This window comes from Cylas formicarius, unplaced genomic scaffold (genome assembly GCF_029955315.1).
Source record: "Cylas formicarius isolate icCylForm1 unplaced genomic scaffold, icCylForm1.1 PGA_scaffold_10__41_contigs__length_53128322, whole genome shotgun sequence".
NCBI lineage: Eukaryota > Metazoa > Arthropoda > Insecta > Coleoptera > Brentidae > Cylas > Cylas formicarius.
Genome location: NW_026844214.1, coordinates 20661204 through 20677390, shown reverse-complemented (window position 1 = coordinate 20677390; position 16187 = coordinate 20661204). Strand labels below are relative to the sequence as shown.

Sequence of the window (16187 nt, the reverse complement as noted above, 5' to 3'; positions counted from 1 at the left end):
TCACGACCAACGCGATAACTGCACGGCTAGCTGCGTGATGTTCGGCACAGAACGGGCGATGCAATTTTTATCCCGGCAGCGAGGCCGGATGATCTATCGTGAATAAGAGGCTCAGGAAGCGAGCCCCCAACGAAAAAAAAACATGTTAATTGTTTCGGTGGCTATTGTTTGGATAACCGAAAAGTAAATCGTCACTCGATCGTACACTGGTGGACGGATCGACTATTTATTTATTTATTTATTACTTTATTTATTTATTTGTTTCTTAAACAAGTGCAAAACTTCTCTAGTAAATATGATAAACCTTTCATTATTGTAAATATTATTTCTATATATTTTATAAATCCATGGTCAAATGTTGTATCTAAACTATCTAACGCACAGGTAATAAAGACCTCAAACATAAAAAAAATCTGTTGGTCATGATAATTTCCCAATTATTATTCTGAAGCATGTGGCTGAGCTCATACGTGAGCCGCTTTCGTACATTAATAATTTATGATTTACAAACCGACACTTTTCCAGATATTTTAAAGAATGCTTTAATACATCGCTCACTGGGTGCAATAATGGCTTATATCAAAAAATAGCTATTTTTAGTTAATTGTGCCATAAAACTCGCACATTTGCTTTTTAACAATACCGGTACATAGTTATCTTACTTCAGTTCCGTTAGAGAGAGTTAGTGACTATTGAATTTCCCGCGTGACCACTCTCATATACCGGGTGACACAAGAAAGTGGGAACACTCTATAAGTTTAAAACGGCTTAAAGCGATTTGAAATTTGAAAGGGTTAATATAGGCTGAATGCCCATTTTTTTACAATATGTAGTCAATGGTATCACTTCCGGTTTGAGCGGAAACGACAATAAATTTCGAATTTTAAATGGCCCTATATTTTTTGCATTTTGGGATTTTGGGATTCAAATCGATAACACGACAAAATCGAAAATCAGATGAACTGTCAAAATTGTCAATCATGCCGACTTGATGAATAGAAGCAAGGCCACCTAAGTAATATTTTGTTTATATATATATATATATATATATATATATATATATATATATATATATATATATATATATATATATATATATATATATATATATATATATATATATATATATATATATATATATATATATATATATATATATATATATATATATATATATATATATTCTCACGTATTGATTCACGGATGGAAAAATGTGATGACACTATATTCCGGGATATCATCCGTTCGCTCGTTGAACTCCGACTGGAATCCTGCATCCGACTCGACTGGAATCCTGCAGACGTTTCGCCAAAATCTCACTTGGCATCTTCAATGCTCGCGCTCCGAAAACACTTCGAACACTGGGATTCCAGGATTCCAGTCGGAGTTCAACAAGCGAACGGATGATATCCCGGAATATAATGTCATCATATATATATATATATATATATATATATATATATATATATATATATATATATATATATATATATATATATATATATATATATATATATATATATATATATATATATATATATATATATATATATATATATATATACATATTCTCACGTATTGATTCACGAATGGAAAAATGGACACTATATTCCGGGATATCATCCGTTCGCTCGTTGAACTCCGACTGGAATCCTGCATCCGACTGGAATCCTGCAGACGTTTCGCCAAAATCCCACTTGGCATCTTCAATGCTCGCGCTCCGAAAACAGTGTTCGAAGTGTTTTCGGAGCGCGAGCATTGAAGATGCCAAGTGAGATTTTGGCGAAACGTCTGCAGGATTCCAGTCGGATGCAGGATTTGCAGGATTCCAGTCGGAGTTCAACGAGCGAACGGATATATATATATATATATATATATATATATATATATATATATATATATATATATATATATATATATATATATATATATATATATATATATTCTCACGTATTGATTCACGGATGGAAAAATGTGATGACACTATATTCCGGGATATCATCCGTTCGCTCGTTGAACTCCGACTGGAATCCTGCAAATCCTGCATCCGACTGGAATCCTGCAGACGTTTCGCCAAAATCTCACTTGGCATCTTCAATGCTCGCGCTCCGAAAACACTTCGAACACTGGGATTCCAGGATTCCAGTCGGAGTTCAACGAGCGAACGGATGATATCCCGGAATATAGTGTCATCATATATATATATATATATATATATATATATATATATATATATATATATATATATATATATATATATATATATATATATATTTATATAAAAACAAAATATTACTTAGGTGGCCTTGCTTCTATTCAAGTCGGCATGATTGACAATTCTGAGAGTTCATCTGATTTTCGATTTTGTCGTGTTATCGATTTGTATTATCATGGAAAACAATAATGAATTTACAAATGGAGGAAAAGTTGATATGTTTCTGATATGCAGGGAATGCAGAAAAAACTGTCGACAGGCGCGTGCATTGTATGCACCCCGCTATCCGGGACGTTGCCTTCCTGCACATTCTTTCTTTACAAAGCTGGAGTTGAAAATGAGAAATACACAAAATAATCCACATGATAATTTTATTATAAGTGAAGAAATGGAAATCAATGTTGTGGAATACGTCAACGTAAATCCAGTTGCGTCGCTAAGAGAACTGGCATTAGAATTAGACATCTCAAGAGAATCTGTGAGGAGAATTAAAAAAAACGCGGCTATCGTTCTTTTAGGCATAACCTTCATCAACATCTCTATGAAGCTGACTTTGTAAAAAGACTTCGATATTGTAATTGGCTGTTAGATATACATGACAAGAATAATAATTATTGTTAAATAAATTTTGTTCACTGATGAGTCACGATTCTCAAATAATGCTATGTTTAACCGCCAGAACAATAGCCTTTAAAGAATGAAAGAATTATTAGTCCTGGGCAGTTTCAAGAACGGTTCGGCATCAATATTTGAGCATGAGTGATAGGAAGGCGAATTATTGGACCTGTTTTTTTTTCATGGTGCCTTAACTGGTGCACGATATTTACAATTCCTAAGAAATGAAATTGAAGACTTGTTAGATGATTTACCTCTTGCCGTAACATTAAATATGTATTTTCAGCGCAGGATGGCGCGCCTCCCCATAATTTTGGAGATGCCACTGAACACCTACGTGATGTTTATGGGGATAGACTAATCTCAACACACGGTCCAGTCAATTGGCCCCCACGGTCACCGGACTTGACACCGTTAGATTTTTCTGTTTGGGGGCACGTAAAAGACCATGTTTATGTAGCTCCAGGGTGCGACCTACAAGAATTACAGCGGAAAATATCGACTGCATTTGATAGTATAACTCCAGAAATCTTAGGAAGGGTTACGACGAATGTAATTTCTAGAACCAGAGAGTGTCGTATACAAGAAAGAGGACATTTTGAAAACATTCTATGAAAGTTTCATTTTAAAATAAATTGGTTATTAAGTAAATATCTATCGCACTTATTTAATTTTTTAATTCAAATAAATACAAAACTTCAGTTCGAAAATAAATGAATGTGATGTTTCGTGTCAATGTAAAACTTGTCTTACAGTAACACACGTTGATATAACGCTTTCAAATCGATTCTACTAACAATGTTGAGGTTATATTTCCTAACAGATTTTCAATATATTGGGTTGAATTATCCCAAAAAGTGACAGATTTGAAAAGAAAAAATATATTTATATTCTCTTCTTCTTCTATGTTTATGGTAAAAAGTGCTTGTAGCTTACGACGTATACGTACAATACTTACGTTAGTTTTTGACTGTATCCCCGTATTCCAACCGCATGTCAACTTTTTACCCTAATAAAACATTTTCAACAAAAAAATCAAATCGTTGAATCTCAGAAGAAACTCTCCCTTGATTTTTTTTTAAATACTAATCTGCTTTTTTCTTGCCACTGCATGACCTGGTCGAAATTATCTTCTGCATTTTTAATCTTGTCGACTTGACAATTAACACAAAGCCACCTAAGTAATATTTTTTTTTTATAAAAATGTATTTACTTATCTGATTTTTTCCTTCCTGTGAGCGTTTTTTTAAAATGATTTTGAAAATTTTGATGTCAAAATGTTGCCATTAGACAAGTAAAGAAAAGTTTCATTTACAATTTTTCCCATGATCAGGTGACCCGGTATATAGTATTTTTGATGGTCAAGGCCTCCTAGACACAATTTTCAACAATTAAATATAAATTAAAAAAAAGAAAGATCTCCTGAATAAAAAAATGCAAAAAATGTAGGTTGTTCCATTTAAAATTCGTTTCCGCTCATATTGTCAAAAAATTGCACATTCAGTCTATATTAACCCTTCAAAATTTCAAATCGCTATCTCAAGCTGACTGACGTTTCGCCAATCATGCTGTTGCCTTCTTCTGAGCTTAATTGAAACGGGATCGCATTCTACTCTGTACGTACTTATATATTGTTTGAGGGGGGTCGGATTTTCTATTGATAAGAATATCCTAGAATGGGAAATTATTATTTGTTTCAAATTTAATATTAGAAAGTAAATGGCCAAGAAAATCTCGGAAGGATTCTTAACCATGAGGTCAAATAACAAAAGTATCATCAACATAGCATTTCCTTTAAATAAATTTAACCGTTACAAGAAAAATATGTTCCAGACAAGCATTTTTCAATTAAGATGAGAAGGTTTGGTTCCAGATTCTCAAAATTTTAATATATCTGAAATAATGTTGAGAATTTCAGGAATAAGCACTTTAGTAAAGAGGTCTACGTCTACATCAAAACTAACCAGAATATTGTTTGAATCTAATGTAGCGGTTTGTAATTGCTCAATGAAATGAAAGGAACTAAGTATGAAACTATCAGTTTTCCCTGGTTTTAATATAGATATTTTGCTAGAGAATATGTTGCAGAGCCAATGGTCCTGACAATAAGTAAATGGGGTAATCCTGACTAGTGAATCTTAGGGAGTCTGTAGAGACGAAGGTAGGTGACAGACTTTTTCACGGATTCTGATAGAGAAGAAGCCTTATAACAGATTTAAGATTAGAAGACGTAGGATCTGTTTTAAGTTGACGATAGGATCCGTCGGTAAGAATATATCGAATTTTTTCATGATAGTCCTTTACCTGCTTTTAGAATAAGGATGTCTAGATTAGATTTAAGATATCTTAAAGCAATGCGTTCAGGCTTTGGAATATCAGATACCTTTACCACAGTGTTTGGTAGTTGAGAAGTGACTGTTTCACTAATGTTGACGTTAGTTTTTCAAATTTTTGAATGTTATTCTGGGTAAAAGATAAACGATGATTTTCAACTTTGTCATGAATCATATTTGAAAGAGTATTGTTACAGTAGCCCGTCGAAGTGTCTTTGAAAAATTAACAAGCCTTTATAAAAAGGACACCAAGCGCAAAAGCAGACTCAGGCGATCACCGACTGAAACTAGTAAGATTACTCTGAACACTGAATTTTTTGTTACGTTGTGGAAACCATTACCTCGAGAAAGAATTTGTCACACCCGCAAAGAAATAGATCATATCAACCAAGACTTATTTGTCTTTACATCTTAAACTTGCTTCAACACTAGCGAAACCAACAAAGTCTTCTAAACTACCAAACACTGTGGTAAATGTATCATTGCACAAATTTCGTCCTTGCCTAACGTATTATCCCAAGAGAGGAAATTATTTCAAATATCGAGTATATCCTAAACAAACTGCCATACCAAACAGCTAAGGAAATTCGATTTGAAACCGCAAAAATACTTAAAAAATCCAAACGTACTCATTCCAATATTAAATAGCTAAACGCATTCCTTTAAATTCTCTAAAATTTAATTCCGACATCGTAATCCTAAAAGCGGGTGGTGACTATGAGGAAATAATTCAAGATATTCAATTTAAAAAAAAAATCCTACGTTTTCTACGGAACGCAACCTAAAACGGCTATGTCTTCTTGATTATCACCAGTCATCGCTAATATATTTAGGGAAGCCTTGGAGAAGAAAGCCCTCGACACCTTCCATCTAAAATCAAAATTGTTGATGATGCTTTTGTTATTTGTCTCATAATCAAGAATCCCTCCGAGCTTTTCTTAGCCAGTTAAACTTTTTACACACTAATATACGTTTTAACATTAAATTAGAAATCAATAATGCGCTCCCATTCTTAGATATTGTTATCTTATTATATAAAATCAGACCAACGCCGCGACTCAGGTCTTTACCTTTCACTAATATGGGAATCAGTCATCCGCGATAATGTTAATCCTTTATCTCCTTTATCCTTCTCTCAGACCTCTTTTACCTCTCCCTCTCCTTTCTCTTCGCCCCATTCAAATAATATATAAGCAGGTACAGAGCAGAATGCCAGCCAGTTTCAGTTAGGCTCTGAACAAGCCAACAAGATAAATAGAACGCACCAAAAGGTGCAGACGAAACTTCTTTGGTTTTTTGGTTTAGAAAATATGGAAGGTGAAAAGAAAAAACCGCTTATAATATTCATGACATTGGGAAAATTGTTTTTCTTCTATACACCCCTTATATTGCCATCTATTAGACCAAGGCACTATTCAAAATTTTAAGATGCTCTAGAGAAGTTAAGATTTTTTAACATATGTAGATAGCGGTTTCCCGCTAGACCACATTGAAATCAACATTACCTTAACCATCGCTTCAATATGGTTTTCGACAACATGGCGAAATTTGTCAAAGTCAACAATAAAGAATTGCTTTTTTAAAAGCTGGAGTTCCCTCTTGTCCAACTGTTTGCTCTCTTAAATAATACTTTTTTGGATCTGAACCAATTTTCATTAATTGATAGCAATGTACCCATAGAAAATGGAGTACTGAACATCGTCGACTGTATTAAAGAGCTATAGTCCAATACATGATGAATAATCATGCCTGTAATAATGTAGTAGTAAGGAAATTGAAACACATAATATACTTCTGCATTCTGTTGTATTGCATACCGTCTAATTGTAATTATATAAATAATAGACAAATATTACATAAAAATAGTGGTTAGAATTGTTTGAATCTATGCTATTACTATCATGCAATGGTATAATTAATAGTTTTACATTATTCCAAGCCTTTTATAATTATTTTTCACTTCAAGTACAAGATTCACACTTTCTCTCAAAGTGTTCTCTGATATTAATTTATACTGAGTTTTAATGACGCTCCAACCAGCAAGAGAACAATCAAGCTTTAGTGAAGTAGTGAGATGTGAACAAGAAACAGAAATATTTCAGCACTAATTAACCACTGATCCTCAAGCATAACAAGAAATAGTATATCTATAGCATGATTCCAAATATTCAGACCAATAAAAGGCGTCGATGAAGAGACCAAAATTGTAATTCGAAAGAAAGTTCACTCTCTTAAAAAATAAATGGGTCTCCCATTAGACAAGATGACACTTATAAATAAAATGAGTCCCTTTAAGAAATCGAGATTTTGCTTGGGAAAAGAATGAAATTGTTTGCAGGCTACGAAAATACTTGAGAAGTATTACACAGGACCGAGTAAATATTGGACGCAAAGAGAGATTTTAAACAGGTCTGCTGACTTTTCAGTGGTACCAAACTAACCAACAACAAGGACAGGCATACAAAATACCATTCGAAATATAATGCATCAACTACTAGCGCCAGTTTTCTCTACCGAACAAAGAATGGAACAATGTGTGGAAATTGACGAGAGACAGTTTGAACCTATATTTATTTGTCGTAATAAAATATGCATTACCTTAGTATTGCACGTTTGATGATAAAAATTGCAAAAATAATTTATTTCAAATTCTTTTCATTTCATTGAACTATCAAAATGTATTACATTAGATCCAAACGATATTCTAGTTAGTTGCAACGCAAAATCTCTCTTTACTAAAGTCAGATATATCAAAATCTGAGCATCTGAAACCAAACCTTCTCATCTTAATTGAAAGATGCTTCTCTGGAACAGATTTTTCTTGTTAAGGTCAAATTTATAACCAAACATAGGGAACAGTTACGGATTGTCCATTATCACTAGGCATCGCGAATATATTCATGGAAGCCTTTAAGAAGAAAGCCCTCGACACCTTCCATTTAAAATCAATAATATGGAAACGCTATGTTAATGATACTTTTGTTATTTATCCTCATGGTCAAGAACCCAACGAAATTTTCTAAGCCATTTAAACTCTATACACTCTAACATACGTTTTACCATTGAGTTGAAGACTAATAATATCCTCCCATTCTTTCATATTGTTATCAATAAGAAATCAGACCTAACACTGGGTCATTGTGTTTACAGAAAACCTACGCACCTAGACCGATACTTTAATGCATGGTCACATCACCATCCGGCCCAAAAATCATCATCATTATTAACTCTGTTGTTTACAGAGCTGTGAAACTCTATCAATCCGAGTCATTGGAGCGAGATTTAAAACACCTTACATCTGCTCTTCTCTCTAATAATTTCCGTAATACAATTCACCACAACCTTGCAAAGACAATGTGACCACATCAAAGTTTTTGTCCAAAAATCTATCAACATATTCGATCTTTCAAAGACAAAATTCCTTTTGAAATATCAGTAGTCTACGTGGGAAAGAATACATTGGAAACAGGACGAAAAATACCAACTAGGCTCAAAAAACATAAAAGAGCCTTAAGGCTACGACAAAAAAACTCACCAGCAGTTACCGAACACGACCATGGAAAAACTAAAATTTCTGCATGTAATTAATTCTTCTACCAAAGAAAAATCCGAGAATCCATAGAAGTTTACACGCAAGCAAACAATCTTAACCACGTCTCAATTCAATTCAATTCAATATTTATGCCCCTCTTTTAGCTTCGTCCCCTCAAACAATATATAAGCAGGGACAGAGTAGAAAGTGGGCCAGTTTCAGTTATGCTCCGAGAAAGCTAATAGGATGATTGGCGAAACGTCAGCAAATTTGATTTATAAAAAACCGTCGCAGAAGGAATAAAGAAGCAAAATATGTGATACCAAATTCATGAGCAATTTTTGTCAATTATTCGGACATCTATTAAAATTAGTAAGATATAAACAAATTTTATTTCATTTTGTCGTTTGTAATAATAATGTATCTTTTTGTACAAAAAATCAATAAAAATTATAAAATCATTTTTTTCCAATGCTTATTTGAGGGACTTCAATTATTGTTCTACATCGGGGCCCAAAAATCCTAGAGCCGGCACTGCTTTTATCCCTCCGTAGTAAAGGCCGTTTCAAATGCTGCGATAAAGCTTGCAAGAAACTTACCTGGGGACAAATGTGCAACTTTTGCTGAAATATTTGAGGTTGACAATGTTGGTTACGTTCAATTTGTCTGTTTGATGGTGGTAGACATATTTTAATTGCAAGATACTTGCACCATGTCACGCAAGACAGTGTACAAATAACCCACAACCCGGCAATCTTCTGCTTCACCATCTTGCAGTAATTTGACAGTCAGTATTAAGAGGTCATCATTTTAAAAAAATGCCGAGTAACGAGCACCATCCTCACCTGGGAGAAGTCTCAATAGTGAGTCTGTTGAAAAAATATATATATAATTTTCAAATGTATTGCTTTTTTGAGACGAACTCAATGGTGAAAGTCCAAACTCGTTATCATCTTTTATTTCCAGCTAAATCAGCCAGTTTAATTTTGATTAATTTGCATTCGTTTTTCAAATTACAAAAAATAGACATTATTTAAATATTAGGAGAATTGTACCCAATTATAATGACATCATGCTCGTCGACATTTTCACTCTTGGACAAAATGTGATGTCACCTTGAGAATACTAAGGAAACAGTTTTAATTTTAAGAGTAATGAATACTGCACATTACCTTAAATTCAGGTATATAAAAATACTGCTTTGCTCTCACCGACTTTTAACATTTTTCAGTTAGGTAGTGAAAAACAAAATAATCTATGGTTTATGATGGTTTTCATACACCTGTTCGCACAATTTATACAAGCATATGTGCATTAATTTTAGGAAATAACGATCCTATATACGAAATAGCAAACGAAATAATAAGCTAGTGTAACAAATGAACACCCTCACTACCATCTATCCGCGCATGGACGAATTAACCATCGACCAGAACGCCTCATTGAAGTATATGTGTACGGTTCCGCTAGAGTGAGCCATAACCACAAATTAAAGTAACAAGAGGTTGCTGGTCGAAGACGAGATGGCTCCCGGACTTAACAGTTCCTACAAATTGGCGGTTCCAACTGAGGCATATAACGTACCAAACTAACCAAAACTCGTCGTTGAACATTTTATAAGTGCTGTCGTGTGGACAGCAGTTTTTTCGCGGATCTAAGGACAATGATAGTGCATTTATGGACGCGGTTGAAACTTACAAAGAATTTTCTCAAATGTCAGACATAAACGCGTTTCGCGGTGTGTCAATGCTCCTCAATGGTTTTGCTGAAACATAGTGGTAAGACGTAAAGGATTCTGTAAAAGAGTGGCAAGACGCCATAGACCTTTTGAGGACAACCAAGAAATCTCCCTACAAAATTTATCTGTTTGCAAGCAAACAAGACACAAAAACCAACTCTGATATTTTTATTTGCCAGTGTTGTGCGACTCTAGCGCAACTGCCTTCGGGAACGCTAAATGAAGCAATCCAAATTGACATAGTTAATTGTCTATTGAACAGACGCATACGAGAAAAAATTAATCGCGATAAAATTATAACTTTCAGCGAACCCTTAACCGAATGTCCTGCTGTGGAGAAAACTTTTATTGATAAAATTGAAAGCAGAGTAAACCATGACAGTATGAAACGGCTGAAATGTACATTTTGCAAATATACAGGATACAGTAAAGACGAATGTTGCAAATTTCTATCATCGAAACATTCAAGTGGCGATCGTTCTGAAAAAACAAATTCTGCAAGCTGCAGAGGTGCAAAAGACACTCCTTCGAAAATAAGTGATAATTCAGTAGTACAAAAACATGCGTTCAACACCAGTGTATCAACAAATACACCACTTACATGATATAATGGCGGAAAACAAGAATATATCCTTTCAATTGCCTTAGGTGCACAAATGTTGCCGCGCTGGTAGAATTTTGTCCTCTAGAAGACTTAAATCCGAAAATCTAACGTAAACTACAACCAACGACAAAATTGGAATATCAGATACCTTCAGAACAGGTTTCATTGACATAGGCGTTGGTAGTGAACAACAACAATCGTTTAAAAAATTGAAAACGGCTCTTATAACTGCCCCAGTCTTGCAACAAAATGATGGCAGTAAACCGTACAAGCTACGAACGGATGCATCTCCTTATGCACTGGAGGCAGTACTTCTCCAAGCCGAAGGCCAAAAACGTCCTGTGGAGTATGCAAGTAGAATACTGATCTCAGCAGAGAAAAATTACACAACCACAGAACCATGTGAACATTGTTGTATGGAGTCTTAAGTAATTTAGAGGCTATCTCAACCATTCTTCAGTTATCGTGAGAACTGATCGTCAACCATTTAAGTGGCTTCTGAACTTGAAGACACCACACCAACAGGCCGACCAGCGCGTTGGGCCTTGATGGTCCAGAATATCCAAAATGTTTTAACAGATATGCTATCAAGACCGCATTGTACAACGCATGAAGCTAGCACCACTTGTGAAGTTTGTCTAGTTACTGTAGACCTTCCACGAAGAACACCAGCTGACTGACGGACAGAACAACTGAAAGATCCAGCTCTAAATAAAATTATCGAATGTTTTGAAGACATAAACAGTGACGCGATTATGCTCTTTGGACTGTACGAGGTTACATTACAACCCAAGGTGTGCTATACAGTGAATTCGGAGATCCCGAACAAGCACAGCTCGTCGTCCCCGTCCCACGAAAGAGTTAGAATCCTAAAAGAACACCATGATGCTCCTACAGCAGCTCATTATGGCGCTGAACGAACTTTAGAGAAGATAGCAATATTTTACTACTTTACAGAAATGCAAAAATACGAGAATATGTGAAGAATTGCCCAGAATGTCAACAATATAAAGCTAGTAATCAAAAGCCAACTGCTTTGATACAAACGCCAATTTATGCGCAAAGATTTGAAGTACTAGCCAACTACCTTTTTGGACCTCTGCCATCTCATGAAAATAGCCAACAATGGATATTCATCATCAAAGACTACATTAGTGAAAGCAACATCTAAAGAATGTGCCAAAATACTGATAGATGAGATCTTTCTGAGGTACGGTTTCCCTCTAAGAACAATTTCAGACAAGAGTGTACAGTTTGTATCCCATGTTATGCCATAAGTATGCCACTGCATAAAAATTAAACAAAATTTGACGCCATTGTTCCATCCTCAAGTGAACTTGGTAGAACGAAAAATCGAGATTGAAAACCACGCTTAGCAATGTTAGTAGGAGATGATTATACTACCTGGTCGGAAAAATTAGCAGCAATACGATTTGCAATTAATTCCACCAAATGTGAAACAACAGGTTTTACACCTTCCTACATTACTTTCACTCGAAAATTACGAAGCCCAGACGAAATCAACAACAATTTCCTATTGATAGGTTCAGACTGAGAATTTTATTCCACAAATTACACCATATCTAGATAAGAAGGTGGCCATTACATTAAAAGAAGCTTGCGGCACCAATGAAAAGCAGCAGGACATCCAGAAGAAATACACTGACTTGCACAGATGTCCCTCACCTTTGTACAAACTTTCAGACAAAGTATTGGTTAATTGTTCCCCAATAACCCTTATTGTGGACCAGAGGAGTACAACCAGCAGTACCATTATGAAAACGTGGACCATCCAGGAAGCCACACCTGCAAATCGTTCTGGTTCCTTGTCCATGCCTGCCTTGAAACCACCATCCCCACCATCTATCTGCCCATAGACGAATTAGCCGTCGACCAGAACGCCTCATTCTAGCGAGTGAGAGACAGGGTACCAAATTAAAGTAACAAGAGGATGGTGGTCGAAGACGAAAAGATGGCTTCATTTGAATAGTAAATTGTTTAAGTTGGGTTTTGTATTTAATTATGCTCCCGGATTTAACAGTTGCTACACTAGGTATTTATCTAGAGTGAAATTCAAGTTACAATACTGTCACTCCCACTTCTTAGAAATATCTTGATATTCACCATCAGGCTGATCATAATTTTCTATGGGTGGTGTGTCAGTAGGGCCATTGCTTTTATATGGAATTAAAAAAGAGTCAATCTAAAACAAAAATCACAGTTGCCAACAAACATGTTCACAGAGCACTAGCAAAAAATTATGCACCTGAATTGCTTGTTGGTACAAGGTTTCAGATTCTTTTCTTAGTTCATCAAGTGCATATTGCTGGGCAAACAATAGTCTATCCAATATTTTTAAATCAGACAAATGCTGTTCACGTTTGTAACTACACCACTTTTGTTCTAATAAAACACGTTTGTCTAAAATTTCTGGTGATAAAGTTATTTCCCTCTGCCTCTTTCTAAAACAATGAAATTTATGTGGCAACTTTAGGGCACTAGCTGGATCTGAAATAAATTGGTATTAATATAACTTACGTCTTCTCATCTAATAGAGCTAATGGAACTTCGCATTCGTCGATAGGTTTATATTGCTTCGTGTTTTTCTCTAATCTCCTAATTTGTCTTTCCAGTTTCTTCTTTCTCCTTTCTTCCCTAGCCTTAAGAATCGCCGGATCTATACGCTTTTTCTTTTTTAATGGTTCTGCTCTAAAACACAAACAGTAGCGCCTTGGAAGAAGCCAAAAAAAAAAACAAGTTACAGTAGGCAAGGTGTAAATTGGAACAATAATGGAGTCGAGGTTGTTAAACTGCGTGATAATACTAGGGACGACGAAATGTTTGCAAATCTGAAAACAGATTTATGGTACCATAGTCGTACAATACGATTAGAACGAAATTTAACCTGTAGAAACTGGCTACTTTCTTAAATAAGGTCATTGCGACTTGTAATTCGGCACGGCTAAAAAAACAAATTAAAACCAGAAAAGCAGTTTCCAGGTTTTGTGCAAACCAAATAAAAGAGAAGAAAGGAAAATACTATTTGCTCTAGGAGAGGCAAGTTTGCTGTAGTCACCCGTCCATTTCCGGCATCCGCCGAGGATTATTCTTTTGGTCACAGATCAACACAAAAAAAATTGTATCAACATTTATTCTCAAAATGCCGATAAGGCTACTAACTAACCATATAGCTACTAGACTCATAGAGGCCCTGCCTATGCTAATAATACAGAAACTCGTGAATCTGCTCAATATGCGCGTGCGCGAGATTTGAAATTTCGTATTTAAAATTGCATTTTCTGACGTTCGACTCATAAGGCATTGCGGCTTGCGGCTTCGAACAACGAACATTGCCGCTGGCAGGTCGTCAATGTCTGGATGCTGCATTTTTACGGCAGTATATTCTCAAAATATGTCAAAAACCCATTAAATTTTCAGGCAAAAGGAATTAAGGTATAAAAAGCGTTGTTAAAAAAATTTGCGACAAGTGCAGAGTTAACACGGATCGGCGTCCTTACTATAATTCCGTATCTTGGTGTTTTGGTTCTTTAAGCGATATATACCCGAAACCTGCTAATTTTTCCAGAATTTGTGCCAGCAAATCGCCGCAAACAGTTTCTTTTTATAAACTTATTGAAAATGTAAATAATGTCGAATTCATGAAATGTGTAAAAGTGTAAATATAACTTTGAGGTGCTAGATATCGCACTGGAAACATCGTTGAAAAAATGTTCAACAAGCACCTCGTATAGACAGAACGCACATTCTCTCATCGCAAGTCTAGTAAGTTCAGAAAGGTTCGCCTCCCAAATATATAATTATGAAAAATACCAATCTACAATTTCGTTAAAAAACTGGAGGTTTTGGAAAATGTAACCAAGAAAATTAAAAACTAGTACAAAACAAGTCAATTAACAATTAGCCCTAAATGTATCAGAATTAAAACTACCAAAAACTAAAAAGTGTCGTTTATTTTCTCAAAATTTAAAAAACATTTTGTTAGCCAAATTGCATATTGGTTTGCTTCCCTGTTAAAAATATTTAACAGCAATTATTAAATGCTAAAAATACATGTAGAAATCGCATTGTTCCTACCAGGCTTAAGATACTAGTATCAATTCACACAATAATTTAGCTATTTTTTATTGCAATCTGGATTCAAATGTAAATAACCAAAAATTACTTTTCCAGAAATGCTCGAGATTTTTTAAAAGTGTAAGTTCACATGAAACATTCTAAAAGCCCTATTAAGAAATATTTTTTACAGATGCACACTCCAGACGGGTTTTGCAGACAAGATTGCGGTTTATGCCACAACTATGACTTACCTTTAATTACAATAGCATTTTATATAGTGTTTTATTAACTTGTTTTGAAGTTCACAGAAGATATAGTGGCATTGGTGAATGAACACAATAATGTAAAAATATAAATGAATAAATACATGAATTATTTAATAAGGCCTTTATTGAAAAGAATAAAATAGATTGTTGCTTATAAACACAATAAGAAATTAAATAGCATATTTATTTTTTATTTGCACAATGGCGTTCTACAGAAGATGCTTCAGTGTTACTCTTTTCAAGGAACTCTTTTATTACTTGATTTGGGAGGATCACCACCTTTGAAAATTGCAAAAAATGTTCACTTATAATATATTAAACTATTATTAATTATTAGTAGAATAACTAAAGCACAATTTTCATTAACTGTAAATTCAAAACAAAAATTTAATCTGAAGCACTTTACTTGACAATATGTTACTATGCCTTAACTGATGACTGGTGGTTATTCTGTGTTCCGACTACCACTGAAGATTGAAGATCTGCTGGTGTCTGCTGTCGTTTTATCTAGCAAAGAAATTATTATTTTGACTTGTTGGAAATAAAGTCGAAAAACGCCCCCCTATCAACAAAAATTTCCCTTATGTTCAAGAAACAAAATTGTTAGTCAAAATTATGCATTAAAATATCATTATTTAGACTGAAAAAAAATTGATAAACCAACAAAATAATATTGAGGAGGAATGTGGAATTATTTGATAAATTTTAACAATCGGATTTGAAAAAAAAGGTACCATTTGGCACTCTAAATATGGGTTGCTAAGTTTCATCAGCAAATAGAATGACCGAAAAACAAACCAATTTACA

The 16187-nt window shown here is 34.6% G+C and overlaps 1 protein-coding gene and 1 long non-coding RNA gene across 2 annotated transcripts; one reads left to right on the top strand and one right to left on the bottom strand.

Moving 5' to 3' along the window:
• Positions 1-6992: 6992 nt before the first annotated feature.
• On the bottom strand, positions 6993-14160 carry LOC132708198 (large ribosomal subunit protein mL40). The gene is made up of 5 exons (XM_060680370.1): positions 13943-14160; positions 13800-13886; positions 13576-13746; positions 13304-13499; positions 6993-13240 (listed from the first exon to the last, which is right to left on the bottom strand). The coding sequence occupies exons 1-5, from the start codon at positions 13975-13977 to the stop codon at positions 13127-13129; spliced, it is 603 nt and encodes a 200-aa protein (XP_060536353.1). The 5' UTR covers positions 13978-14160; the 3' UTR covers positions 6993-13126.
• A 109-nt stretch (positions 14161-14269) lies between these two features.
• LOC132708211 (uncharacterized) lies at positions 14270-16187 on the top strand. The gene is made up of 3 exons (XR_009619875.1): positions 14270-14820; positions 15229-15252; positions 15305-16187. It is a non-coding gene; the product is annotated as an uncharacterized LOC132708211 (long non-coding RNA).